Consider the following 26238-nt stretch of genomic DNA (forward strand, 5'->3'; position numbering starts at 1 on the left):
GGTTTTGCATCGCAACCACAAAATCTCGAACTTGTGATAGAGGAAGCAGTGTTACTTAAATCAGCCATGAAAAACAGATCTTGAAACAAATAAACAGAATCAATAAACTTGTTAAAAAGTTCATCTACACATTTGCTTCTATCTGATTGGTTTTGGAGGAGGAACAATAAAAAGGTCAGCTGGGGATACAAATATAAGCAGCAACAGAAAAAAGCTAGCGATTGCAAATCTAAAATAATAAATGAAAATCAGCTGGTGGAATCATTCACACAGACAGAGAGCTCACATCGAATCCATCTTCATTGTGTTGATGATCCAGGCGAGGTGCCTTTCTGTGATAAACGCGTACACTCCAGGTTTGTCGACCAAGCCACAGTCCTCTCCAAAAGAAGTGACTCCAACCAGCGCTCCGTTACACAACAGCGGCCCTCCTGAGTCCCCCTACGGTGAGAACAATGACATGAACGGTCACTTTCAGGCATTCGCAGCAGTTAAAGTTTCAGTGTGGAGCTGAAAGGTTGCAAAGTTTACCAGACACGTATCTGCACTGTTTGTACCATCCGAACCAGCACATATCATGCCCTTGGTGATGATAGGGTCGAAATCGTAGTAGTTGGGAGAGTTGCACTTCACTCTGTCAATCACAGTCACGTTGGCGGACATCAAGACGTCGGACATCACCTTGGAGGTGTACTTTGTTTTTCCCCACCCAGCCACCAGACACTTGCTCCCAGCTGCAGGCTCTTTGATGGTGTTTCCCAAATTGAGACATTTCACTGTCTTGGTTTGTGTCGCTGGTTTGTCAAGCTGAAATTTGAAACATTATTAATGCAAACTATCTATACATTTGGTTCCTTAAGAGATTGATGGATGGGCGTGCAAAATGCACATTTTCTTATGTCGCGCCATTCTTGATTTCCAGATACATTTCTGATTTTTCATTTTTCAGCCACAACATTAAAACCAACTGATGACAGATGATTAGTAATCTTGTTGCAATGCAATATTCTGCAGAGTAATGTGGTCCTGGTCTTCATGTTCATGTTATTTTGATACATACCGCCCATCTAAACATTGTTGCTGACCACACATTATCAATGACCCGCCCACACATCCCCCAGACTCACTCGCGTTTCTGTTTAATTAATACTGCGCTCTGCTCTACCACCACCAGTTACAAAGAAATGCTTGGTTATATACTGTACTTATTATTATGATTTTTTTTTTTTTACAACTCTCAGTCCCACAGAACCGCTTTATGGAGCGGTTGGCTTGGCAACTTGTAGTCGCCATTATGTCACATCTTGTTTCTATAGCATCAAATAACTAACTAAAACTAAACTTATCCAAAATATTGACACTTGAACATGCATCAATATTATAGTAACTACCTAAAATGATGGAAATCTTCCTTGAAAAAGAAAATGTGTAAAAATTGATGTGTATTTTAGTGTTTTAGTTTTTTCTCAAGTCCCATCCATTAATATGGAGGGGGTGGAGCATATCTACTATACTACAGCCAACCACCAGGGGGAGCTCTACTTGCTTTGGCTTCACTTTAGAGGAGCAGGTCCGCTGCCTATTTTTATACAGTCTATGGTTTGAACAGTATTTTTTTTTCTGTCCTGTCTGAACAGTTAGCAAATATTGATTTAATTGCTCAAAACGTGTTTCTCAATCATTTTCAACTACTTTCCAGCACTGATTGCTGTATTATATCTTTGCTCAGGGTCATATTCACTTTAATGTAAACTTACCTTGAGCAACATGAGGTCATTGACGCGGTCTGTCTTGTCATAGCAGGGATGAGGATATCTTTTCTCCACATTTAGGACCTGCCGGGAGCCCTTTTCCTTTGCTTTGATGGAGTGCACCCCCAGCATCACATTCTCAATCCTGAAAGGAGTGAAACAAAGCCAGTGTTATATTATAGTGCAGTTATATGGTACTTTTGGAAGTAAAGACTTTGTATCCGCCACCTGAGTTCTAAGTCGTGCATTGAGTCCCCCTCTAACCAGTTCCGTGTTACACTGGATATCTTGCAGTTATATCATGCATATAATGACAATAAAGGCTTTTCTGATTTCTAATCAGACTGTGTTTTCTATAAACATAATCATAAAATGTTAATTATCACAAGTCTTAAAATTCCAAATACGCTCTAGCTTCTTACTCATTACAGTGGGCAGCGGTCAGGACCCATTTTGGATCGATGAGTGTCCCTCCACAGACATATGAATTGCCGTGCAGCAGAGCCATGAAAGGCAGTGAGTGTGGCGTCACTTCTTTTCCATCAATAATCTCAGAACCATGGCCTAGAATATAAAATATAAAAAAATAAAACAGGAAAAAAAGAGAAGAGTCAATAAATACATAACACAAAGAAGCACGGTACCAGTTGCACTGTCATACTGAAAGAAATTAGTAACAAGCAGTAACTCTGCACTGTTACATGAAACTGTTATCTAAGTTAATTAGTGCACAACTGAAAATATTACTCACTGGACTGGACGATGAGGAGAAACACAAACGGGACGAAAACTCCGAAATTTCTCAGGCTGAACATTTCATCTGTCTTCTTTGATCAGATGATGGCAAGGGCACTGAATCCCATCTCAGTGTGCACCTTCGCCTTTATGTGTTAAGCTCAAAGGATGTGATCTCACAGTGAAAATCGATGAGTCAGCATAATACTACCAAAAGATTATCAAGGGTCTGTGGCATCATGTACCAGTAATTATAATCATTTAATTCAGCAGCTGTGTGATGAGATATCATCAGTCTGGTAATGTTATGATTGAGTCAGAGAAAACAGTCCCAACTGTTTTGGAGGAACAAGGGAGAGCTACATAATATCAGGAAGGTAGTCATAATGTTATGCCCGATCGGTGAAAGCACATAAACTTCTGTCCCAGACCTTACTGCTCACATGCTTTAATGTAATTAAGTGCTAACACTCGGTAACTACAGGATAAGAAGCAAAACTTTGTTGACAAGAATCAGAAGGTGATTCGTTTTTTTATTTTTATCTGCTGCAGAGATAAAAAAAATGGTGGCAGAAAAATTACAAAGAAAATAGATATGATCAGTTATTGTAAAGCTGACGCACATGCAAATGAGTTACCAGTTGGTATGTTAATAAAAAAAATAAAAAAATAAATATGTGCACTGTGTGTTTACCCAGTGAGTATAAGTCAAAGAAAACGTTCAGGTCAACTTCACACTTAAGGTCAAAGTGGGATATAATTTGGAGAAAAAAGTTTCCTTGGACTGATGTTGTGTGGAAGTTTCCCCCTTTGTGGCTTTGGTTGTAACTGGAGTGGCTGCACATATAACATCATCATGCCTGTTTCCGATTCTGCTGACAATGACATATTATCCCTTATTACTGGAAACAGACATGTTTAAAAAGCATGCACCGATAACATGTCATTCAGTGTTTGACACATGCTGCATCATTTTAACATGTTTCCAGTATATGGGGTCTTAACATACACTGTGAGAATGTGGGTTTCGTGGCCTTGTTTGACTAAGCTTATAATCATAGTTTCAAAAGTGCTCTCTGTGTTAACACCTAATGCAGCTGTGTAAATAAAGTCTTACATTTTCACACTGATGATGCGTCTTGATAGAGTTCAACAAGGAAGCGGAGACGTGAAGCTTTTTATGGTTCTGCCTCTGGCTTTATTGCAGTTTTTTTTTTTGAGGTTATGCGTCGCAACCACAAAATTTCAAACTTGTGATAGAGGAAGCAGTGTAACAAACATCAGTCATGAAAAATAGATCCTGAAACAAATAAAAAGAGTCAGTAAACTGTTGGAAGTAGCCAGCTTTGGCCACTGAAACCAGGGTGGATGAAAACTCATGTTTCTCTTCTCATGCAGTTAACAGTTATAATGGACAGGTTACCATCAAAGTGTTTCAAGCAGTTTTTGAAACAATGGGTCATACATTTTCTGAACAATAGCAGTATTTCATTTCTAATTAGCTTTATGCTGCTAATCTGAGGACATGTATTAATCAAGAAGGGGAAGTATTGCCATGGTAATGTCTCTGGAAGTAATCACTGGACACAGAAACAACTGCATTTGATTTGAGACTTGTTAAAAAGTTCATCTACACATTTGTTTCTGATTGTTTCAAAGGAGGAAAAATAAAATGGTCAGCTGGGGATACTGATATAAGCAGCAGAAGAAAAAAGCTAGCAATTGCAAATCTAAAATAATAAATGAGAATCAGCCGGTGGAATCATTTACACAGACAGAGAGCTCACATCGAATCCATCTTCATTGTGTTGATGATCCAGGTGAGGTGGCTTTCTTTGATAAACGCGTACACTCCGGGTTTGTCGACCAAGCCACACCCCTCTCCAAAAGAAGTGACTCCAACCGGCGCTCCGTTACACAACAGTGGCCCTCCTGAGTCCCCCTGCGTTGAGAACAATGACATGAACGGTCACTTTCAGGCATTCGCAGCAGTTAAAGTTGCAGTGTGGAGCTGAAAGGTTGCAAAGTTTACCTGACACGTATCTGCACTGTTTGTACCATCCGAACCAGCACATATCATGCTCTTGGTGATGACAGGGTCGAAGTTGTAGTAGTTGGGAGAGTTGCACTTCACTCTGTCAATCACAGTCACATTGGCGGACATCAAGACTCAGTATTGGCGGTGTTTCTTGTTCTTCCCCACCCAGCCACCAGACACTTGCTCCCAGCTGCAGGCTCTTTGATGGCATTGCCCAATGTGAGACATTTCACTGCCTTGGTTTGCGTCGCTGGTTTGTCAAGCTGAAATTTAAAACATTATTACTTCCTGTATAAATGCAAACTATCTATATGTTTGGTTCCTTAAGAGATTGATGGATGGGTGTGCAAAATATGCATTTTCTTTTGTAGCCTCATTCTTGATTTCAAGATACATTTCTGATTTTTTGTTTTTCAGCTACAACATTAAAACCAACTGATGACAGATGATTAGTAATCGTGTTGCAATGCAATATTCTGCAGAGAAATGTGGTCCTGGTCTTCATGTAAATGTTATTTTGACACATACCGCCCATCTAAACATTGCTGCTGACCACAAGTTGTCAATGACCCGCCCACACTTCCTCCAGACTCACTCGCGTTTCTGTTTCTCTGCTCTATCTCCACCAGTTACAAAGAAATGTTGGCTTATACACTGTACTTATTTATTTTTTTTCAACTCTCACAGTCCCATAGAACCACATTATGGAGTGGCTGGCTTGGCATCATGTTTCTATAGCGTCAAACATTCAGTAATACACAGGATAAGATATTACAATCCCTTGTGCCAAGATCCCAGGCAAAACACATTTAGAGGCCCTGTTCAATTAAGAAACCCTACCAAACCTACGGTCATGTGATATGATGATTAACCTACAATCTACATGAACTAAGTAAATGCTGCTGGCTTGTAGGAACACAGAGCAGCAGAGGATAATTCAAACATTGTAAAACATAAGCTAACCAAACGCTGCTGGCTTGTATGGCCTGCTCAGCAGCTAACCATAGCTACCAAGCAACATGAAGACATCAGGAACCTGGCCTAAACAACAGCAGAATGCAGCATGTCATTGGGGTTTTCAAGTGGGCACCTCCCTTCACCGATGTTTTGTTAAGTTAGGCCCACGACACCTCGAGAAGGTTTGACAGTGACTTCCAGCATCCTGGAGTCACCCCCCTCCACACTGCCACTGCACAACCCCGTTTTCCTCACCATTTAATGTCTATCAACAACTAATATTTCAATCATTAGCCTAGTCCTTTTATGAACCATGATCCAAACAAACAAATCTACCAAGATTCGCCCCGTTGATGCGGACTGAACCACACAACAAACAAACAAATCTACCATGGTTTGCCCCGTTGATACGGACTGAACCAAATCTACTGTGATTCACCCCATTGATGCGGACTGAACCACGAACCAAACCGACCACATCTATCATGATTTGCAAACATACTAAAGTCACGCAGTGATCCTTACCTTTAGCTAGTTCCCCAGCTAGCATGCTTCCTACATACCCATAGACACTCGCTCGCTCTCTCTGCTGCTCTCCTACTCTTATGTGTCCTGTGTTATGCCTGATGCCTGCTAGTCTAGCCTTCTCTCCCTCCCATAGAAACTTAATGAGCCCCGGTTTATATTCACTCTAAGTTAAATTTACCTTGAGCAACATGAGGTCATTGACGTGGTCTGTCTCATCATAGCAGGGATCCCTGCCGGGAGCCCTTTTCCTTTGGTTTGATGGAGTGCACCCCCAGCATCACTTTCTCAATCCTGAAAGGAGTGCAGTTCCACGGTACTTTTGGAAGTAAAGACTTTGTATCCGCCACCTGAGTTCTAAATCGTGGATTGAGTCCCCCTCTAACCAGTTCCGTGTTACACTGGATATCTTGCAGTTATATCATGCATACATTGACAATAAAGGCTGTTCTGATTTCTAATCAGACTGTGTTACATAAACAGAAGATGTTAATTATCACAAGTCTTAAAATTCCAAACACGCTCTAGCTTCTTACTCATTACACTGGGCAGCGGTCAGGACCCATTTTGGATCGATGAGTATCCCTCCACAGGCTGGTACCTTGGTCTTCAGCAGAGCCATGAAAGGCAGTGAGTGTGGCTTCACTTCTTTTCCTTCAATATTCTCAGAACCATGGCCTAGAATATAAAATATATATAAAAAAAATACAACAGGCAAAAAAGAGCAGAGTCAATAAATGCACAACACAAAGAAGCACGGTACCAGTTGCACTGTCATACTGAAAGAAATTAGTAACAAGCAGTAATTCTGCACTATTATATGAAACTGTCATCGAAGTTAATTAGTGCACAACTGAAAATATTACTCACTGGACTGGACGATGAGGAGAAACACAAACGGGCAGAACATTTCGTCTGTCTTCTTTGATCAGATGATGGCAAGGGCACTGAGTCCCACCTCAGTGTGCACCCTCCCACCCTTATGTGTTAAGCTCAAAGGATGTGGTCTCCCAGTGAAAACTGATGAGTCAGCACAATGCTACCAAAAGATTATCCAGGGTCTGTGGTGTCATTCATTCATTCATTCATTTTCTATACCCGGTTATTCCTGTTAAGGGTGGCGGGGGTCTGCTGGAGCCTATCCCAGCTGTCATCGGGCAAGAGGCGGGGTACACCCTGGACAGGTCGCCAGTCCATCGCAGGGCAAACACAGAGACAGACAACCACTCACACGCACACCTACGGCCAATTTAGAATCATCAATTAACATAATGAGCATGTCTATGGATGGTGGGAGGAAGCCGGAGTACTCGGACAGAACCCACGCAGGCACAGGGAGAACATGCAAACTCCACACAGAAAGGCCAGCCGGCCTATGGATTCGAACCGGTGAGGCTGTGAGGCATCAGTGCTAACCACCTTTCCACTGTGCCGCCCTCTGTGGTATCATTTACCAGTAATTATAACCATTTAATTCAGCAGCTGTGTAGTGGAAGTTTTATAGTATATATATATATATACGTGAGATATTATCAATGTGATAATGTCCGAGAAAACTGAGAGAAAAGTGAAACATACTGATTATGTGGAAAAGGTCAGGAGCTAAATGATCAAGAAAGAGAAACGACAAAAACAGTTCAGAAAACATGAAGAACAGGTGTTGACCTGGCCTCCAAATTCACTAGATCCCGAACTGATCAAGTATCTGTGGGATGATCCACAGAGGCCCCTCCCCTCAAAGCCCCCCCCACTAACAACATCCTGTTCCCAGACACCACAGGACACCCTCAGAAGGACCATGTCTATTCTCTGATGAGTCACAACTGTTTTGGTGGCACAAGGGAGACCTACACAATATTAGGAAGGCGGTTGTATTAGGAATGTTATGCCTGATTGATGAAAGCACATAAAATTCTGTCCCAGATCTTACTGCTCACATGCTTTAATGTAATTAAGTTAAGTGTTAAGTGTTAAGTTAAGCAAATTACAAGTAAACAAGCCAACCAACGCGGGTGCATGTGGCGCTCAGAGATGACATCATCCAGGTCAAAAGACATCATCTGGGGTCTGTAGGTTAGTAGGTGATAACAGCTAACTCTGGACTCAACAGGGAATAGTTAGCGTATGATAACAAAATATTGGTGAAATGAACGTGTTTCGCGGCAGATAATGTGTTATTTAGAGGCTGCGTTTCGGTGCCCCATTCACTCCCACTATATGGATATACGCAGATCTAAATATCTCCCAAAGGAATACGAAATACACAAAAGTTATGTGGGTGAGTAAACGACCGTATTTTATGCCAGAAATAAGGCCCAGGTTGTAAAAAACAGTAGTTCCCCTTTAACATGTTTCCAGTATATGGGGTCTTAACATACACTGTGAGCATGTGGACTTCATGGCCCTATTTGACTAAGCTCATGATCATAGTTTCAAAAGTGCTCTGTGTGTTAGCAGCTACTGCACCTGTGTCATGCAGGAAGCTTTGTCAGTGTCTGCCAAATAAAGTTTAAAATTTTCACACTGAAACCAGAGGACTGAAAGACAAAACTTTTATGCTATAAGGATGTGAAATAATTATGCATCTTGAAAGAGTTCAACAAGGAAACTGAGACATGAAGCTTTTTATACTTTGGCTTCTAGCTTTATTGCAGTTTGTTGTGAAGTGTTGCATCGCAACCACAAAATGTCAAACTTGTGATAGAGGAAGCAGTGTTACTAACATCAGTCGTGAAAAACAGATCCTGAAACAAATAAAAAGAATGAATAAACTGTTGGAAGTAGCCAGCTTTGGCCACTGAAACCATGGGTCATACATTTGCTGAACAACAGCAGTCTTTCATTTCTGATTGGTTTTATGCATGCTGATCCGAGGACATGTATTAATCAAGAACGGGAAGTATTATCATGGTAATGTCTCTGAAGTAATCACTGGACAGAGAAACAACTGCATTTCATTTGAGACGAGTTAAAAAGTCAAAAGTTCATCTACACATTTGCTTCTATCTGATTGTTTCAGAGGAGGAAAAATAAAAAGGTCAGTTGGGGATACTACTATAAGCAGCTACAGAAAAAAGCTAGCGATTGCAAATCTAAAATAATAAATGAGAATCAGCCAGTGGAATCATTTACACAGACAGAGAGCTCACATCGAATCCATCTTCATTGTGTTGATGATCCAGGCGAGGTGGCTTTCTGTGATAAACGCGTACACTCCAGGTTTGTCGACCAAGCCACAGTCCACTCCAAAAGAAGTGACTCCAACCAGCGCTCCGTTACACAACAGCGGCCCTCCTGAGTCCCCCTACGGTGAGAACAATGACATGAACGGTCACTTTCAGGCATTCGCAGCAGTTAAAGTTGCAGTGTGGAGCTGAAAGGTTGCAAAGTTTACCTGACATGTATCTGCACTGTTTGTACCATCCGAACCAGCACATATCATGCTCTTGGTGATGACAGGGTCGAAGTTGTAGTAGTTGGGAGAGTTGCACTTTGCTCTGTCAATCACAGTCACGTTGGCAGACATCAAGACGTCGGACATCACCTTGGAGGTGTACTTTGTTTTTCACCACCCAGCCACCAGACACTTGCTCCCAGCTGCAGGCTCTTTGATGGCGTCGCCCAACTTGAGACATTTCACTGTCTTGGTTTGCATCGCTGGTTTGTCAAGCTGAAATTTGAAACATTATTACTTACTGTATAAACGCAAACTATATATACGTTTGGTTCCTTAAGAGATTGATGGATGGGCGTGCAAAATGCACATTTTCTTATGTAGCATCATTCTTGATTTCCAGATACATTTCTGATTTTTCATTTTTCAGCCACAACATTAAAACCAACTGATGACAGATGATTAATAATCTTGTTGCAATGCAATATTCTGCAGAGAAATGTGGTCCTGGTCTTCATGTACATGTTATTTTGACACATACCGCCCATCTAAACATTGCTGCTGACCACACATTATCAATGACCCGCCCACACATCCCCCAGACTCACTCGCGTTTCTGTTTAATTAATACTGCGCTCTGCTCTACCACCACCAGTTACAAAGAAATGCTTGGTTATATACTGTACTTATTATTATGATTTTTTTTTTTTACAACTCTCAGTCCCACAGAACCGCTTTATGGAGCGGTTGGCTTGGCAACTTGTAGTCGCCATTATGTCACATCTTGTTTCTATAGCATCAAATAACTAACTAAAACTAAACTTATCCAAAATATTGACACTTGATCATGCATCAATATTATAGTAACTACCTAAAATGATGGAAGTCTTCCTTGAAAAAGAAAATGTGTAAAAATTGATGTGTATTTTTGTGTTTTAGTTTTTTCTCAAGTCCCATCCATTAATATGGAGGGGGTGGAGCTTATGAGCTATACTGCAGCCAGCCACCAGGGGGAGCTCTACTTGCTTTGGCTTCACTTTAGAGGAGCAGGTCCGCTGCCTATTTTTATACAGTCTATGGTTTGAACAGTATTTTTTTTCTGTCCTGTCTGAACAGTTAGCAAATATTGATTTAATTGCTCAAAACATGTTTCTCAATCATTTTCAACTACTTTCCAGCACTGATTGCTGTATTATATCTTTGCTCAGGGTCATATTCACTGTAATGTAAACTTACCTTGAGCAACATGAGGTCATTGACGTTGTCTGTCTCATCATAGCAGGGATGAGGATATCTTTTCTCCACATTTAGGACCTGCCGGGAGCCCTTTTCCTTTGCATTGATGGAGTGCACCCCCAGCGTCACCTTCTCAATCCTGAAAGGAGTGAAACAAAGCCAGTGTTATATTATAGTGCAGTTATATGGTACTTTTGGAAGTAAAGACTTTGTATCCGCCACCTGAGTTCTAAGTCGTGCATTGAGTCCCCCTCTAACCAGTTCCGTGTTACACTGGATATCTTGCAGTTATATCATGCATACAATGACAATAAAGGCTTTTCTGATTTCTAATCAGACTGTGTTTTCTATAAACATAATTATAAAATGTTAATTATCACAAGTCTTAAAATTCCAAACACGCTCTAGCTTCTTACTCATTACAGTGGGCAGCGGTCAGGACCCATTTTGGATCGATGAGTGTCCCTCCACAGACATAATTGCCGTGCAGCAGAGCCATGAAAGGCAGTGAGTGTGGCGTCACTTCTTTTCCTTCAATAATCTCAGAACCATGGTCTAGAATATAAAATATAAAAAAATAAAACAGGAAAAAAAGAGAAGAGTCAATAAATGCATAACACAAAGAAGCACGGTACCAGTTACACTGTCATACTGAAAGAAATTAGTAACAAGCAGTAACTCTGCACTGTTACATGAAACTGTTATCTAAGTTAATTAGTGCACAACTGAAAATATTACTCACTGGACTGGACGATGAGGAGAAACACAAACGGGACGAAAACTCCAAAATTTCTCAGGCTGAACATTTCGTCTGTCTTCTTTGATCAGATGATGGCAAGGGCACTGAATCCCATCTCAGTGTGCACCCTCGCCTTTATGTGTTAAGCTCAAAGGATGTGGTCTCACAGTGAAAATCGATGAGTCAGCATAATACTACCAAAAGATTATCAAGGGTCCGTGGCATCATGTACCAGTAATTATAATCATTTAATTTAGCAGCTGTGCGATGAGATATCATCAGTCTGGTAATGTTATGATTGAGTCAGAGAAAACAGTCCCAACTGTTTTGGAGGAACAAGGGAGAGCCACATAATATCAGGAAGGTAGTCATAATGTTATGCCCGATCAGTGAAAGCACATAAACTTCTGTCCCAGACCTTACTGCTCACATGCTTTAATGTAATTAAGTGCTAACACTCGGTAACTACAGGATAAGAAGCAAAACTTTGTTGACAAGAATCAGAAGGTGATTCGTTTTTTTATTTATTTTTTTATCTGCTGCAGAGATAAAAAAAATGGTGGCAGAAAAATTACAAAGAAAATAGAAGTGATCAGTTATTTTAAAGCTGACTCACGTGAAAATGAGCTACCAGTTGGTATGTTCATAAAAACAAAATAAAAAAAATATGTGCACTGTGTGTTTACCCAGTGAGTATAAACAAGTCAAAGAAAACGTTCAGGTCAACTTCACACTTAAGGTCAAACTGGGAATATAATTTGGAGAAAAAAGTTTCCTTGCACTGATGTTATGTGGAAGTTTCCCCCTTTGTGGCTTTGGTTGTACTGGCTGGAGTGGCTGCACATATAACATCATCATGCCTGTTTCTGATTCTGCTGACAATGACATATTATCCCTTATTACTGGAAACAGACATGTTTAAAAAGCATGCACTGATAACATGTCATTCAGTGTTTGACACATGCTGCACCATTTTAACATGTTTCCAGTATATGGGTTCTTAACATACACTGTGAGAATGTGGATTTCGTGGCCTTGTTTAACTAAGCTTATAATCATAGTTTCAAAAGTTCTCTCTGTGTTAACACCTAATGCAGCTGTGTCATGCAGGAAGCTTTGTCAGTGTCTGCCAAATAAAGTTTTAAATTTTCACACTGATGATGCATCTTGATAGAGTTCAACAAGGAAACGGAGACGTGATGCTTTTTATGGTTCTGCCTCTGGCTTTATTGCAGTTTTGTTTTTGAGGTTATGCGTCGCAACCACAAAATTTCAAACTTGTGATAGAGGAAGCAGTGTTACAAACATCAGTCATGAAAAACAGATCCTGAAACAAATAAAAAGAGTCAGTAAACTGTTGGAAGTAGCCAGCTTTGGCCACTGAAACCAGGGTGGATGTAAACTCATGTTTCTCTTCTCATGCAGTTAACAGTTATAATGGACAGATTTACCATCAAAAGTGTTAGCAGTTTTTGAAACAATGGGTCATACATTTGCTGAACAACAGCAGTCTTTCATTTCTGATTGGTTTTATGCATGCCGATCCGAGGACATGTATTAATCAAGAAGGGGAAGTATTACCATGGTAATGTCTCTGGAAGTAATCACTGGACACAGAAACAACTGCATTTGATTTGAGACTTGTTAAAAAATTCATCTACACATTTGTTTCTATCTGATTGTTTCAAAGGACGAAAAATAAAAAGGTCAGCTGGGGATACTAATATAAGCAGCAGAAGAAAAAAGCTAGCGATTGCAAATCTAAAATAATAAATGAGAATCAGCCGGTGGAATCATTCACACAGACAGGGAGCTCACATCGAATCCATCTTCATTGTGTTGATGATCCAGGCGAGGTGGCTTTCTGTGATAAACGCGTACACTCCGGGTTTGACGACCAAGCCACACCCCTCTCCAAAAGAAGTGACTCCAACCAGCGCTCCGTTACACAACAGTGGCCCTCCTGAGTCCCCCTACGTTGAGAACAATGACATGAACGGTCACTTTCAGGCATTCGCAGCAGTTAAAGTTGCAGTGTGGAGCTGAAAGGTTGTAAAGTTTACCTGACACGTATCTGCACTGTTTTTGCCATCTGAACCAGCACATATCATGCTCTTGGTGATGACAGGGTCGAAGTTGTAGTAGTTGGGAGAGTTGCACTTCACTCTGTCAATCACAGTCACGTTGACGGACATCAAGACGTCGGACTCAGTATTGGCGGTGTTTCTTGTTCTTCCCCACCCAGCCACCAGACACTTGCTCCCAGCTGCAGGCTCTTTGATGGCATTGCCCAATGTGAGACATTTCACTGTCTTGGTTTGCGTCGCTGGTTTGTCAAGCTGAAATTTAAAACATTATTACTTACTGTATAAATGCAAACTATCTATATGTTTGGTTCCTTAAGAGATTGATGGATGGGTGTGCAAAATATGCATTTTCTTTTGTAGCCTCATTCTTGATTTCAAGATACATTTCTGATTTTTTTGTTTTTCAGCTACAACATTAAAACCAACTGATGACAGATGATTAATAATCGTGTTGCAATGCAATATTCTGCAGAGAAATGTGGTCAGGTCTTCATGTAAATGTTATTTTGACACATACCGTTTCTCTGCTCTATCTCCACCAGTTACAAAGAAATGTTGGCTTATACACTGTGCTTATTTATTTTTTTTCAACTCTCACAGTCCCACAGAACCGCATTATGGAGCGGCTGGCTTGGCATCATGTTTCTATAGCGTCAAACATTCAGTAATACACAGGATAAGATGTTACAATCCCTTGTGCCAAGATCCCAGGCAAAACACATTTAGAGGCCCTGTTCAACTAAGAAGCCCTACCAAACCTACGGTCATGTGATATGACGATTAACCTACAATCTACATGAACTAAGTAAATGCTGCTGGCTTGGGGTTTTCAAGTGGGCACCTCCCTTCACCGATGTTTCGTTAAGTTAGGCCCATGACACCTCGAGAAGGCTTAACAGTGACTTCCAGCGTCCTGGAGTCACCCCCCTCCACGCTGCCACTGCACAACCCTGTTTTCCTCACCATTCAATGTCTATCAGCAACTAATATTTCAATCATTAGCCTAGTCCTTTTATGAACCACGAGCCAAACAAACAAATCTACCATGGTTCACCCCGTTGATGCGGACTGAACCACGAACCAAACCGACCACATCTATCATGATTTGCAAACATACTGAAGTCACGCAGCCATCCTTACCTTTAGCCAGTTCCCCAGGTAGCATGCTTCCTACGTACCCATAGCCACTCGCTCGCTCTCTCTGCTGCCCGTGACATGTTGCATACTGCAGTCCTTTGGCTTTTTCCACGTATGCCCAGCTCGCTCAGAAGAGCAATCGCCGACTTTGCTACAAATCCACGGCAGCCCACTTCTACCGGACGGACATAATCCTTCCAGCCATTCTGCTCTGCGTCTGGTGCTAGCTCTGCATACTTAGCTCTCTTATGCTTGTTAGCCTCCTCAACTCTATCTCCCCACGGGACAGTCAGCTCTATGAAATAGACTACTTTCTCAGGCTCACACCACAACAGCAGATCTGGCCGTAGTCGGGTTCTGCTGGAATAACTACTTGTCCATTTAAATCCGCCCTCATCTCCCAGGCTCCCCCTACTCTTATGTGTCATGCCTGATGCTTGCTAGTCTAGCCTTTTCTCCCTCCCGTACAAATTTAATGAGCCCCGGTTTATATTCACTGTAAGTTAAATTTACCTTGAGCAACATGAGGTCATTGACGTGGTCTGTCTCATCATAGCAGGGATGAGGATATCTTTTCTCCACATTTAGGACCTGCCGGGAGCCCTCTTCCTTTGCTTTGATGGAGTGCACCCCCAGCATCACTTTCTCAATCCTGAAAGGAGTGAAACAAAGCCAGTGTTATATTATAGTGCAGATATACGGTACTTTTGGAAGTAAAGACTTTGTATCCGCCACCTGAGTTCTAAGTCGTGCATTGAGTCCCCCTTAACCAGTTCTGCGTTACACTGGATATCTCGCAGTTATATCATGCATATAATGACAATAAAGGCTGTTCTGATTTCTAAGCAGACTGTGTTACATAAACAGAAAATGTTAATTATCACAAGTCTTAAAATTCCAAACACGCTCTAGCTTCTTACTCATTACACTGGGCAGCGGTCAGGACCCATTTTGGATCGATGAGTATCCCTCCACAGGCTGGTACCTTGGTCTCCAGCAGAGCCATGAAAGGCAGTGAGTGTGGCGTCACTTCTTTTCCTCCAATAATCTCAGAACCATGGCCTAGAATATATATAAAAAAAATAAAACAGCCAAAAAAAAGAGAAGAGTCAATAAATGCATAACACAAAGAAGCACGGTACCAGTTGCACTGTCATACTGAAAGAAATTAGTAACAAGCAGTAACTCTGCACTGTTATATGAAACTGTTATCTAAGTTAATTAGTGCACAACTGAAAATATTACTCACTGGACTGGACGATGAGGAGAAACACAAACGGGATGAAAACTCTGAAATCTCTCAGGCTGAACATTTCGTCTGTCTTCTTTGATCAGATGATGGCAACGACACTGAATCCCATGTTAGTGTGCACCTTCGCCTTTACGTGTTAAGCTCAAAGGATGTGGTCTTACAATGGAAATTGATGAGTCAGCATAATACTACCAAAAGATTATCAAGGGTCTGTGGCATCATTTACCAGTAATTATAACCATTTAATTCAGTAGCTGTGCGATGAGATATCATCAGTGTGCTAATGCTGTTATTGAGTCAGAGAAAACTGTGGGATGAGTGAAACTGTTTTTGAGACACAAGGGAGAACTACACAATATTAAGAAGGTGGTCATAATCTTATGCCCGATCGGTGAAAGCACATAAACTTCTGTCCCAGACCTTACTGCTCATATGGTTTAATGTAATTAAGTTAAGTTAACACCCAGTAACTGCAGGAAAAGAAGCAAAACTTTGTTGACAAGAATCAGAAGGTGATTCGTTTTTTTTTTTTTTTATTTGTGGCGGAGATAAAAAATGGTGGCAGAAAAATTATTGTATTATTATTGTAAAGCTGACTCACATGAAAATGAGCTACCAGTTGGTATGTTCATAAAAACAAAAATATGTGCGCTGTGTGTTTCCCCAGCGAGTATAAACAAGTTAAGTTTCAGGTCAACTTCTTCACACTTAAGGTCAAACTGGTAATATAATTTGGAGAAAAAAGTTCCCTTGGACAGATGTTGTGTGGAAGTTTCGCCCTTTGTGGCTTTGGTTGTACTGACTGGAGCGGCTGCACATACAATATCATCATGCCTGTTTCCGACTCAGCTGACAATGACGTATTATTGTTCGGACAACGTAGTGTTTGTTATTTTTTTTTAGTTCAGTTTTCTGTCCTTTTTGTCACTTCCTGTTTTATTTTGTATTGTGAGTCTTATGAAGTCTGTCTTCCTGTCTAGTTCTGTCTCTGATTGCTTTCCCTGCCCCCATGTGTTTCACCTGTGTCTTGTTGTCTCTGTCTCCCTCGTGTATTTAAGCTGTGTTCCCCACTCATTCTGTGTCAGATCGTCTTATAGGTTTACCTGAAATGTTCGAGCCAGTTTCTTCGAAGTAATTTCTAGTTGTGACCTTAGCCTGTCATTTTTACCTGAGTTTTTTTGCCTGCCGGATCACTGTACCTTAGCCTGTATCCTGACTTCCTGGTTTTGACCCTGCTTCTGAATAAAACGACCTCCAACTTGCCTGATCATTGACTCCTCCATTGTGCCCACCTGGTCTGTACCTGATAATTATCCCTTATTACTGGAAACAGACATGTTTAAAAAAAAACATGTTCTGATATCATGTCATTCAGTGTTTGACACATGCTGCACCATTTTAACATGTTTCCAGTATATGGGGTCTTAGCATACATTGTGAGAATGTGGGTTTCATGGCCTTGCGTGACTGAAGCTCATGATCATAGTTTCAAAAGTGCTCTCTGTGCTAGCACCTAATGCAGCTGTGTCATGCAGGAAGCTTTGTCAGTGTCTGCCAAATAAAGTTTTAAATTTTCACACTGAAACCAGAGGACTGAAAGATAAAACTTTTATGCTTTAAATTCTCACACTGATGATGCATCTTGATAGAGTTCAACAAGGAAGCGGAGACGTGAAGCTTTTTATAGTTCTTCAAGCTTTATTGCAGTTTATGTTGAGGTTATGCGTGGCAACCACAAAATCTCAACCTTGCGATAGAGGAAGCAGTGTTACTTAAATCAGCCATGAAAAACAGATCCTGAAACAAATAAAAATAATCAATAAACTGTTGAAGTAGCTTTGGCCGCTGAAACCAGGGCAGATGTAAACTCATGCTGAACTTTCTCTTTTCATGCAGTTTACAGTTATAATGGACAGATTTACCATCAAAGTGTTAGCAGTTTATGAAACAATGGGTCATACATTTACTGAACAATAGCAGTCTTTCATTCCTATTAACCAAGAACCCGAATAAAGTGGGATGACTAATATGTGTGTGTGTGTGTGAGCATACATTTCACAGTGTCCACTAATGTCTCTGGAATTAATCACTGGACACAGACACAACTGCATTTCATTTGAGACTAGTCAAAAAGTCAAAAGTTCATCTACACATTTGCTTCCATCTGAGGAAAAATAAAAATGTCAGCTGGGGATGCTAATATAAGAAGCTACAGGAAAAAAAAGAAAGCTACCGATTGCAAATCTAAAATAATAAATGAGTATCAGCAGGTGGAATCATACAGACAGAGAGAGCTCACATCCCACCCATCGTCTTTTTGATCCAGGTGTGTTGCTCTTCTGTGAGAAATGAGTACACTCCGGGTTTTTTGGGCAAGCCACACCTCGCTCCAAAAGAAGTGACTCCAACCACCGCTCCGTTACACAGCAGCGGCCCTCCTGAGTCCCCCTACAGTGAGAACAATGACATGAACGGTCACTTTCAGGCATTCGCAGCAGTTAAAGTTGCAGTGTGGAGCTGAAAGGTTGCAAAGTTTACCTGACACGTATCTGCACTGTTTTTACCATCCGAACCAGCACATATCATGCTGTTGGTGATGACAGGCTTTTTGTTGTAAAAGTCGCGAGAGTTGCATGTCACTCTGTCGATCACGGTCACGTGGGCGGACATCAAGGCGTCAGACAACTTCTTCTTCTCTGTTTTTCCCCACCCAGCCACCAGACACTTGCTCCCAACTGCGGGGTCTTTGATGGACTTGCCCAACTTGAGACATTTCACTGTCTTGGTTTGCTTCGCTGGTTCGTCAAGCTAAAATTAGAAACATTATTAGTTAATGCATAGATGCAAACTATCTATACATTTGGTTCCTTAAGAGATTGATGGATGGGTGTACAAAATGTGCATTTTCTTATGTAGCATCATTCTTCAGTTCAAGATACATTTGAACTGATTTTTACACCTTTGCTGAGGGTCATATTCGCTGTAATGTAAACTAACCTTGAGCAACATGAGGTCATTGACGAGGCGTTTCTTATCATATTTGGGATGAAGATATCTTTCCTCCACATTTAGGACCTGCCGGTCCTTTTCCTTTTTTTTGATGTTGTGCACTCCCAGCATCACGTTCTTAATGCTGGAAGGACAGAAACACAGCCAGTGTTATATTATAGTACGGTACTTTTGGACAGTAACAGGTATGAGTGCATAGATGTGAATCACTTAGAAACCTGCACGGTATTTCATGCTCCAGCAGAGCTGTCATGACTGTGCAGTCGGTGGCTGTGGTATAAAACTGACTTGCAGGTCTGTGGGCTGTTATGAAACTAGAGGAATTTATGCATGCAGAACTCTACACGTTGAGCATCAACTGTTGTAAAAACAGTAATTTGACACTGTGTTGATAAGGTGTTTCACTGCCCTCTACTGATTGCGTTTTGTAACTGTTTGTTCGTCTGAATAAACACCAAAAAAAAAAAACAAAGACAATAGTTGCAAAGATTAGAACTGTTGCTTGGCAAGCCGAGTGGTCCAGAGAACTGGGCAACATGGAAGTTTCAGATGGAGCACTTTCTGAAAGTGAATTAAAGGACTGTGGGACATGGTGAAAGAAACAGATGTGCTAGAAGGGGATGCTAATGCGAATGACGAATGAAGGAACTGCCTGACCATTGACCTGGGTAGTTTGCCATCGAGCTATGCTACAATTGCCAGTTTGTTCAGCAAGCATTACTAAATGAAGAACAAAAGAGAAAAGACAAAGAGAAAAGGAAATACGGTGCAGTTCAAGAAGTCTCATTGCTACATTTGTTTAAAAAATGCGACTCTTCATGGGATGGGAACACAAAGATCTGACGGACTGTATCAGGCGGACGTCGAGGGAAGTTTGCCGGTGTGTCATAGTGTATCAAGTGCATTGGTAGCAGCCAGCCTGTGGCATCAGCACCTGGGTCACACCAGCAAGTTGAAGGACTTGTCTTTGCCTAGTTTTGGAAGTAAAGACTTTGTATCTACCACCTGAGTTCTGAGATGTGCATTTTAGTCCCTCTCTAACCATCTATATCATGCATACAATGACAATAAAGGCTGTTCTGATTTCTGCTGTATATTCTATAAACATAAATAGGAAATGTTAATTATCACAAGTCTTACCCCTTACAGTGGGCGGCAGTCAGGACCCATTTTGGATCGATGAGGATCCCTCCGCAGACTGGTGTCTTGTCCTGCAGCAGAGCCATGAAAGGCATTGAGTGTGGCTTCACTTCTTTTCCTCCAATAATCTCAGAACCATGGCCTGGAATATAAAAAAAATACAACAGGCAAAAAAGAGCGGAGTGAATAAATGGTCAACTCAAGAAACACGGTACCGGTTGCACTGTCATACTGAAAGAAATTAGTACTTAGAAATTAGTTACATGAAATTGTCATTTAACCAAATTAGTGCACCACCCAAAATATTACTCACTGGACTGGACGATGAGGAGAAACACACACGGGACGAAAACTCTGAAATCTCTCAGGCTGAACATTTCGTCTGTCTTGTTTGATCAGATGATGGTGAGCGCACTGAAAGCCACCTCAGAGTGCACCTTCGCCTTTATGTGTTCAGCTCAAAGGATGTGGTCTCACAGTGGAAATCGACGACGAGGCAGCACATTAGGCGCAAGCATGACATGAGGACAGAAGCAACAAATTTACCAGTAATTATAACCATTTTATTCAGTAGCTGTGTGGTGGAGGTGCGCCGTCACCTGTGCTTACATCATATATATATGAAAATGCGCTACCAGTTGGTATGTTCATGCAAAGAATATGTGCACACTTACCCAGTGAGTATAAAAAGTCAAAGAAAAGGTTCAGGTCAACTTCACACTTAAGGTCCAATAATAATATAATTTGTGGAAAAAAAACTGATGTTGTGTGGAAGTTTCTCCCTCGGTGGCTTTAGTTGTACTGACTGGAGTGGCTGCACATACAATATCATCATGCCTGTTCCAACTCATATTTCCCTTTTTACTGGAAACAGACATGTTTAAAAAGCATGCACTGATAACGTGTCATTTGGTGTTTAAATGAAGCCACATGCTGCACCATTTTAACATGTCTACCGGTTATGGGGTCTTAACATACGCCGCAAGAATGTGGGTTTCGTGGCCTTGTTTGACTAAGTTCATGATCATAGTTTCAAAAGAGCTGTCTGTTTTAGCACCTAATGCAGCTGTGTCGTGAAGAAAGCTTTACCAGTGTCTGTCAAATAAAGTTTTAAATTTTCACACTGAAACCAGGGGACTGAAAGACAAAACTTTTATGTTATAAGGATGTGAAATAATTATGCATCTTGAAAGATTTCAACAAGGACGCGGAGACGTGAAGCGTTTCATAGTTCTGCCTCTAGCTTTATTGCAGTTTATTTTGATGAAAACAGATCCTGAAACAAATAAAAAGGATTAATAAACTGTTGGACGTAGCCAGCTTTGGCCACTGAAACCAGGGCAGATGTAAACTCATGCTGAACTTTCTCTTCTCATGCAGTTTACAGTTATAATGGACAAATTTACCATCAAAGTGTGAGCACTTTTTGAAACCATGGGTCATACATTTGCTGAACAAGAGCAGTCTTTCATTTCTAATTAGCTTTATGCTGCCGATCTGAGGACATGTATTAACCAAGAACCCGAATAAAGGAGGAGGACTAATTTGTGTGTGTGCTGGAGCTTACATTTCACAGTGTCCAGTAATGTCTCTGGAAGTAATCACTGGACACAGAAACAACTGCATTTCATTTGAGACTAGTTAAAAAGTCAAAAGTTCATCTACACATTTGCTTCTATCTGATTGGTTTTGGAGGAGGAAAAATAAAAAGGTCAGCTGGGGATGCTAATATAAGCAGCTACAGAAAAAAAAAAGCTACCGATTGCAAATGTAAAATAATAAATGAGTATCAGCAGGTGGAATCATACAGACAGAGAGAGCTCACATCCCACCCATCTTCTTTTTGATCCAGGTGAGATCCTCTTTTGTGAGAAATGAGTACACTCCGGGTTTTTTGGGCAAGCCACACCCCTTTCCAGAAGAAGTGACTCCAACCACCGCTCTGTTACACAACAGTGGCCCTCCTGAGTCCCCCTACGGTGAGAACAATGACATGAACGGTCACTTTCAGGCATTTGCAGCAGTTAAAGTTGCAATGTGGAGCTGAAAGGTTGCAAAGTTTACCTGACACGTATCTGCACTGTTTTTACCATCCGAACCAGCACATATCATGCTCTTGGTGATGGCAGGCTTGTGGTTGTAGTAGTCGGGAGAGTTGCACTTCACTCTGTCGATCACAGTCACGTAGGCGGACATCAGGACGTCAGACATCGTCTTGGAGGTGTTCTTTGTTTTTCCCCACCCAGCAACCCGACACTTGCTCCCAGCTGCGGGGTATTTAATGGACTTACCCAACTTGAGACATTTCACTGTCTTGGTTCGCTTCGCTGGTTTGTCAAGCTGAAATTAGAAACATTATTAGTTAATGCATAGATGCAAACTATCTATACTTTTGCTTCCTTAAGAGATTGATGGATGGGCGTGCAAAATGTGCATTTTCTTATGTAGCATCATTCTTCAGTTCAAGATACATTTCTGATTTTTATTCCTTTGCTGAGGGTCATATTCGCTGTAATGTAAACTAACCTTGAGCAGCATGATGTCATTGTTTGTCTTATCATAGTGGGGATGCTCAAATCTTTCCTTCACATTTAGGACCTGCCAAGAGCCCTTTTCCTTTTTTTTGATGTTGTGTACTCCCAGCATCACTGTCTTAATGCTGGAAGGACAGAAAAACAGCCAGTGTTAGATTATAGTGCAGTTATATGGTAGGTTAACATGTAAGGAGTACATATATGTGAATCACATAGAAACCTGCACAGCATTTATCCCCATTTATAGGAAACCACACAAGCCAGTGGGAGAGATTCGCTCCAAACATAAGTTGTAGTTGATCCAGTCTCTAGTGATGTCTGTGGTCCCGTACTTTGTGACTTTTATTGATGACTATTTCAGATGCTGTAAGGTCTATTTCCTGAAACAGAAAAGTGTCCTAACAAATTCAAGGAATTTGAAAAGACATTCTCCAACGAGTGTGGGCAGAAAGTCACACGGCTGACTTTCTGACTTTCGAGAATACCTGAAGGCTCAAGGTATCCACAATGAAATGACTGTACCTCACACACCTCAGGAAAAATTGTGTCACAGAAAGAAAGAAAAACAGAACACTAAGTTGCCAAAGATGTACTGGGCAGAGGCTGCAACAACTGCAGCTTATATACGGAATAGGTTGCCTACATCTACTCTGAAGAAAGAGACCCTACCAGAGATGGAGTGGCAAAAAACCAGACATTAGTCACATGAGAGTGTTTGGCTGTATTGCTTATGCACATGTCCCAGACACAGAAAAAAGAAAACTGGACAAGAAAGCTGTGAAACTTGGCTTCATGGGATATGCAAACATTGCAAAAGGCTGTTGGTTGAAAAAACAAGGAGGATTTTCATTTGTATGTTGCACGTTATTCTTCTTAAAAGCACCACTGTGCAGAATGAGTGTCACATCCAGATCTGCGTCACCTGGTCCTGTTCAACTCTTTCTGCGTTTAGGGCATTTCCTGTTTTAGTTTATAAGTCACTAACTCTCTGTCATTTCAGAAGTCTTCACTTCCCCCGTGTGGTTTCTGTCCCTGATTGTTAACCTCCCCCTGACGTGTCTCACCTGTGCCTCATTGCTCCTCTAGTATTTAGTCTCCGTGTTTCATTGTACCCCATGTCAGTATCATTCTAGTCTTTTTCTGATGTGTTTTGTATTTTTTAAGCTTTGTCTTCACCTACTTTTGGAAGTAAAGACTTTGTATCCACTACCTGAGTTCTGAGTTGTGTATTTGAGTCCACCTCTAACTATCTATATCATGCATACAATGACAATAAAGGCTTTTCAGATTTCTGCTGTGATTTCTATAAACATAAATAGGAAATGTTAATTATCACAAGTCTTTTTACTCATCACAGTGGGCAGCGGTCAGGACCCATTTTGGATCGATGAGTATCCCTCCACAGACTGGTCCCTTTGCTTGCAGCAGAGCCATGTAAGGCAGCGAGTGTGCCTTCACTTCTTTTCCTCCAATAATCTCAGAACCATGGCCTAGAATATAAAAAATAAATAAATAAATAAAAAATACAACAGGCAACAAAGAGCAGAGTCAATAAATGGTCACCACAAAGAAGCACGGTACCGGTTGCACTGTCATACTGAAAGAAATTAGTACTTAGAAATTAGTTACATGAAATTGTCATTTAACCAAATTAGTGCACAACCGAAAATATTACTCACTGGACTGGACGATGATGAGAAACGCACACGGGACAAAAACTCTGAGATCTCCCAGGCTGAACATTTCGTCTGTCTTCTTTGATCAGATGATGGTGAGCGCACTGAAAGCCACCTCAGAGTGCACCTTCGCCTTTATGTGTTCAGCTCAAAGGATGTGGTCTCACAGTGGAAATCGACGACGAGGCAGCACATTAGGCGCAAGCAAGACATGAGAACAGAAGCAACAGATTATCGAGGGCCTATGGTATCATTTGCCAGTAGTTATAACCATTTTATTCAGTAGCTGTGTGGTGGAGGTGCCATCGGAGGCGCAACGGACAGGAATGCCAAGCAAAGAATATATGCACTGTGAGCTTACCCAGTGAGTATAAAAAAGTCAAAGAAAAGGTTCAGGTCAACTTCACACTTAAGGTCCAATAATAATATAATTTGGAGAAAAAAAGTTTCCTTGGACTGATGTTGTGTGGAAGTCTCTCCCTTGGTGCCTTAGGTTGTACTGGCTGGAGTGGCTGCACATACAATATCATTAGGCCTCTTTCCGATTCAGCTGACAATGACATATTACCCCTTATTACTTGAAACAGACATGTTTAAAAAGCATGCACTGATAACGTGTCATTGAGTGTTTAAATGAAGCCACTTGTGCACATGCTGCACCATTTTAACATGTCTACTGACGTCTTATGGGGTCTTAACATACACCGTGAGAATGTGGGTTTCGTGGCCTTGTTTGACTAAGCTCATGATCAGAGTTTCAAAAGTGCTCTCTGGGTTAGCACCTAATGCAACAAGCTTTGCCAGTATCTGTCAAATAAAGTTTTAAATTTTCAGACTGAAAGCAGGGGACTGAAAGACAAAACTTTTAAGCTATAAGGATGGGAAATAATTATGCATCTTGAAAGATTTCAACAATGAAGCGGAGACGTGAAGCTTCTTACACTTCTGCCTCTAGCTTTATTGCAGTTTATTTTGAGGTTTTGCGTCGCAACCACAGGATTTAATCTGAATCCTCCAACTTGTGATAGAGGAAGCAGTGGACTTATTTTCTTAAAATAATGACCCACACAGATTAATCGATTGTCAAAATAGTTGCAGATACATTTAATAGTTTCTATTCTATAGGACAGCTGCAGATGAGACGGAAGAGCGTGTGAAGCACAGCAAAGGTGTACTGCTCTCTCCATGTGTTTTACTTCCAAAGTGTTAACGCAGATGAGAAGTCAGTCAAAAGTCTTTTCTAGATCCAGGAAGTGAGCGTGCTTGCTCCTTTAATGACTTAATTCCCAGGAGAGGAATCTGTGACTTGACATAAGAAAGGCGCTTTAAAACAGCAGCTTGGACAGAAATGAGGCTCAGGAGGTGATAACGCGTCGTCGTCATTACGTGTCCTGTATTTCCACATGTATGTTATTGTTCTAGCAGTTTCTATACACTGTAGCTGAACATCAAGAGGAAGATCAAATGTTGACTGACTCGTTTCATGCCAGACACCAGCTAGCATGTCCAGTCTTTTCTGCTTGGCTGGGATATTTACTTTGTCATCACGACGCCTTTCCCTCACAAATGTGTGTGAAAGCGTCCTCTTGGTTGTTTTTATAGGGCTTGTACAGTTACCTGGTACCTAAGCAGACAGCATTGTGAAAGTAATTACCAAGCAGGTAGCTCCTTAACAATGCATTGAAAATGAACATGAAATGAACAATTTTATATACAGGCAACTTGTCCAGGCCATAGGTAGGCTCTCAAACCAACCCATGTTCTTTAGTCAACGACCCATTGCGTACACAAGAACATACGCCTGTTGGTGGAAGGGCAGGAAAGTCAGGCTGGCTTCTCCTTTCCCGTTAAAGCGATAGTCCAGATGTTTTGACATGAAAGCTGTATGAGACCCCTATTAGCAGTGTCACGGATGCAGTAGGGGGGAGCAGTGTCATGCAGCAACCGCCGTGATACTGGCGATGGAAAGGTGCGCAGCTGTCGACAGCACAGTAAACGGACGTGGAGAATGAAACAGACATCAGCTTC

At 41.2% G+C, this 26238-nt stretch overlaps 3 protein-coding genes and 2 pseudogenes across 5 annotated transcripts; all 5 read right to left on the reverse strand.

Moving 5' to 3' along the window:
* Window positions 1–282: 282 nt before the first annotated feature.
* Window positions 283–2970, reverse strand: LOC311493357 (granzyme A-like; the record flags this gene model as incomplete). The annotated part of the gene is made up of 5 exons (XM_084551978.1): window positions 2503–2970; window positions 2174–2315; window positions 1758–1896; window positions 532–807; window positions 283–441 (listed from the first exon to the last, which is right to left on the reverse strand). Exons 1-5 carry the CDS (start codon window positions 2564–2566, stop codon window positions 283–285), a joined length of 780 nt encoding a protein of 259 aa, XP_084408104.1. The 5' UTR covers window positions 2567–2970.
* A 1299-nt stretch (window positions 2971–4269) lies between these two features.
* LOC311493234 (granzyme A-like) lies at window positions 4270–6916 on the reverse strand (annotated as a pseudogene). Its single transcript has 5 exons — window positions 6877–6916; window positions 6543–6684; window positions 6188–6300; window positions 4519–4787; window positions 4270–4428 (listed from the first exon to the last, which is right to left on the reverse strand). The product of its transcript is annotated as a granzyme A-like (transcript).
* A 1578-nt stretch (window positions 6917–8494) lies between these two features.
* LOC311493235 (transmembrane protease serine 9-like) lies at window positions 8495–16082 on the reverse strand (annotated as a pseudogene). The gene is made up of 11 exons (XR_014699957.1): window positions 15849–16082; window positions 15520–15661; window positions 15113–15251; window positions 13439–13714; window positions 13194–13348; window positions 12957–12969; window positions 11379–11454; window positions 11053–11191; window positions 10637–10775; window positions 9401–9676; window positions 8495–9310 (listed from the first exon to the last, which is right to left on the reverse strand). The product of XR_014699957.1 is annotated as a transmembrane protease serine 9-like (transcript).
* A 2052-nt stretch (window positions 16083–18134) lies between these two features.
* LOC311493360 (granzyme K-like) lies at window positions 18135–20617 on the reverse strand. Its single transcript, XM_084551980.1, has 5 exons — window positions 20314–20617; window positions 20001–20142; window positions 18849–18984; window positions 18390–18659; window positions 18135–18299 (listed from the first exon to the last, which is right to left on the reverse strand). Exons 1-5 carry the CDS (start codon window positions 20375–20377, stop codon window positions 18147–18149), a joined length of 765 nt encoding a protein of 254 aa, XP_084408106.1. The 5' UTR covers window positions 20378–20617; the 3' UTR covers window positions 18135–18146.
* A 1204-nt stretch (window positions 20618–21821) lies between these two features.
* On the reverse strand, window positions 21822–24277 carry LOC311493236 (granzyme K-like; the record flags this gene model as incomplete). The annotated part of the gene is made up of 5 exons (XM_084551795.1): window positions 21822–21974; window positions 22065–22340; window positions 22527–22659; window positions 23883–24024; window positions 24214–24277. The coding sequence occupies 5 exons, from the start codon at window positions 24275–24277 to the stop codon at window positions 21822–21824; spliced, it is 768 nt and encodes a 255-aa protein (XP_084407921.1).
* Between the last annotated feature and the right edge of the window lie 1961 nt (window positions 24278–26238).

The sequence above is a fragment of the Chelon labrosus genome, assembly GCF_963514085.1.
Source record: "Chelon labrosus genome assembly, chromosome: 9".
In the NCBI taxonomy this organism is placed as follows: Eukaryota; Metazoa; Chordata; class Actinopteri; order Mugiliformes; family Mugilidae; genus Chelon; species Chelon labrosus.

Excerpts from the sequence above, each read along its gene's own strand:
- LOC311493360 (XM_084551980.1), bottom strand. The coding sequence starts at position 20,377 with ATGTTCAGCCTGAGAGATTTCAGAGTTTTCGTCCCGTGTGTGTTTCTC. Across the intron at positions 18,985-20,000 it reads ACTGCCGCCCACTGTAAGGG|CATTAAGAACGTGATGCTGG; the intron begins GTAAGACTTGTG and ends CTGTCCTTCCAG. Across the intron at positions 18,300-18,389 it reads ACAGTGCAGATACGTGTCAG|GGGGACTCAGGAGGGCCGCT; the intron begins GTAAACTTTGCA and ends TTCTCACTGTAG.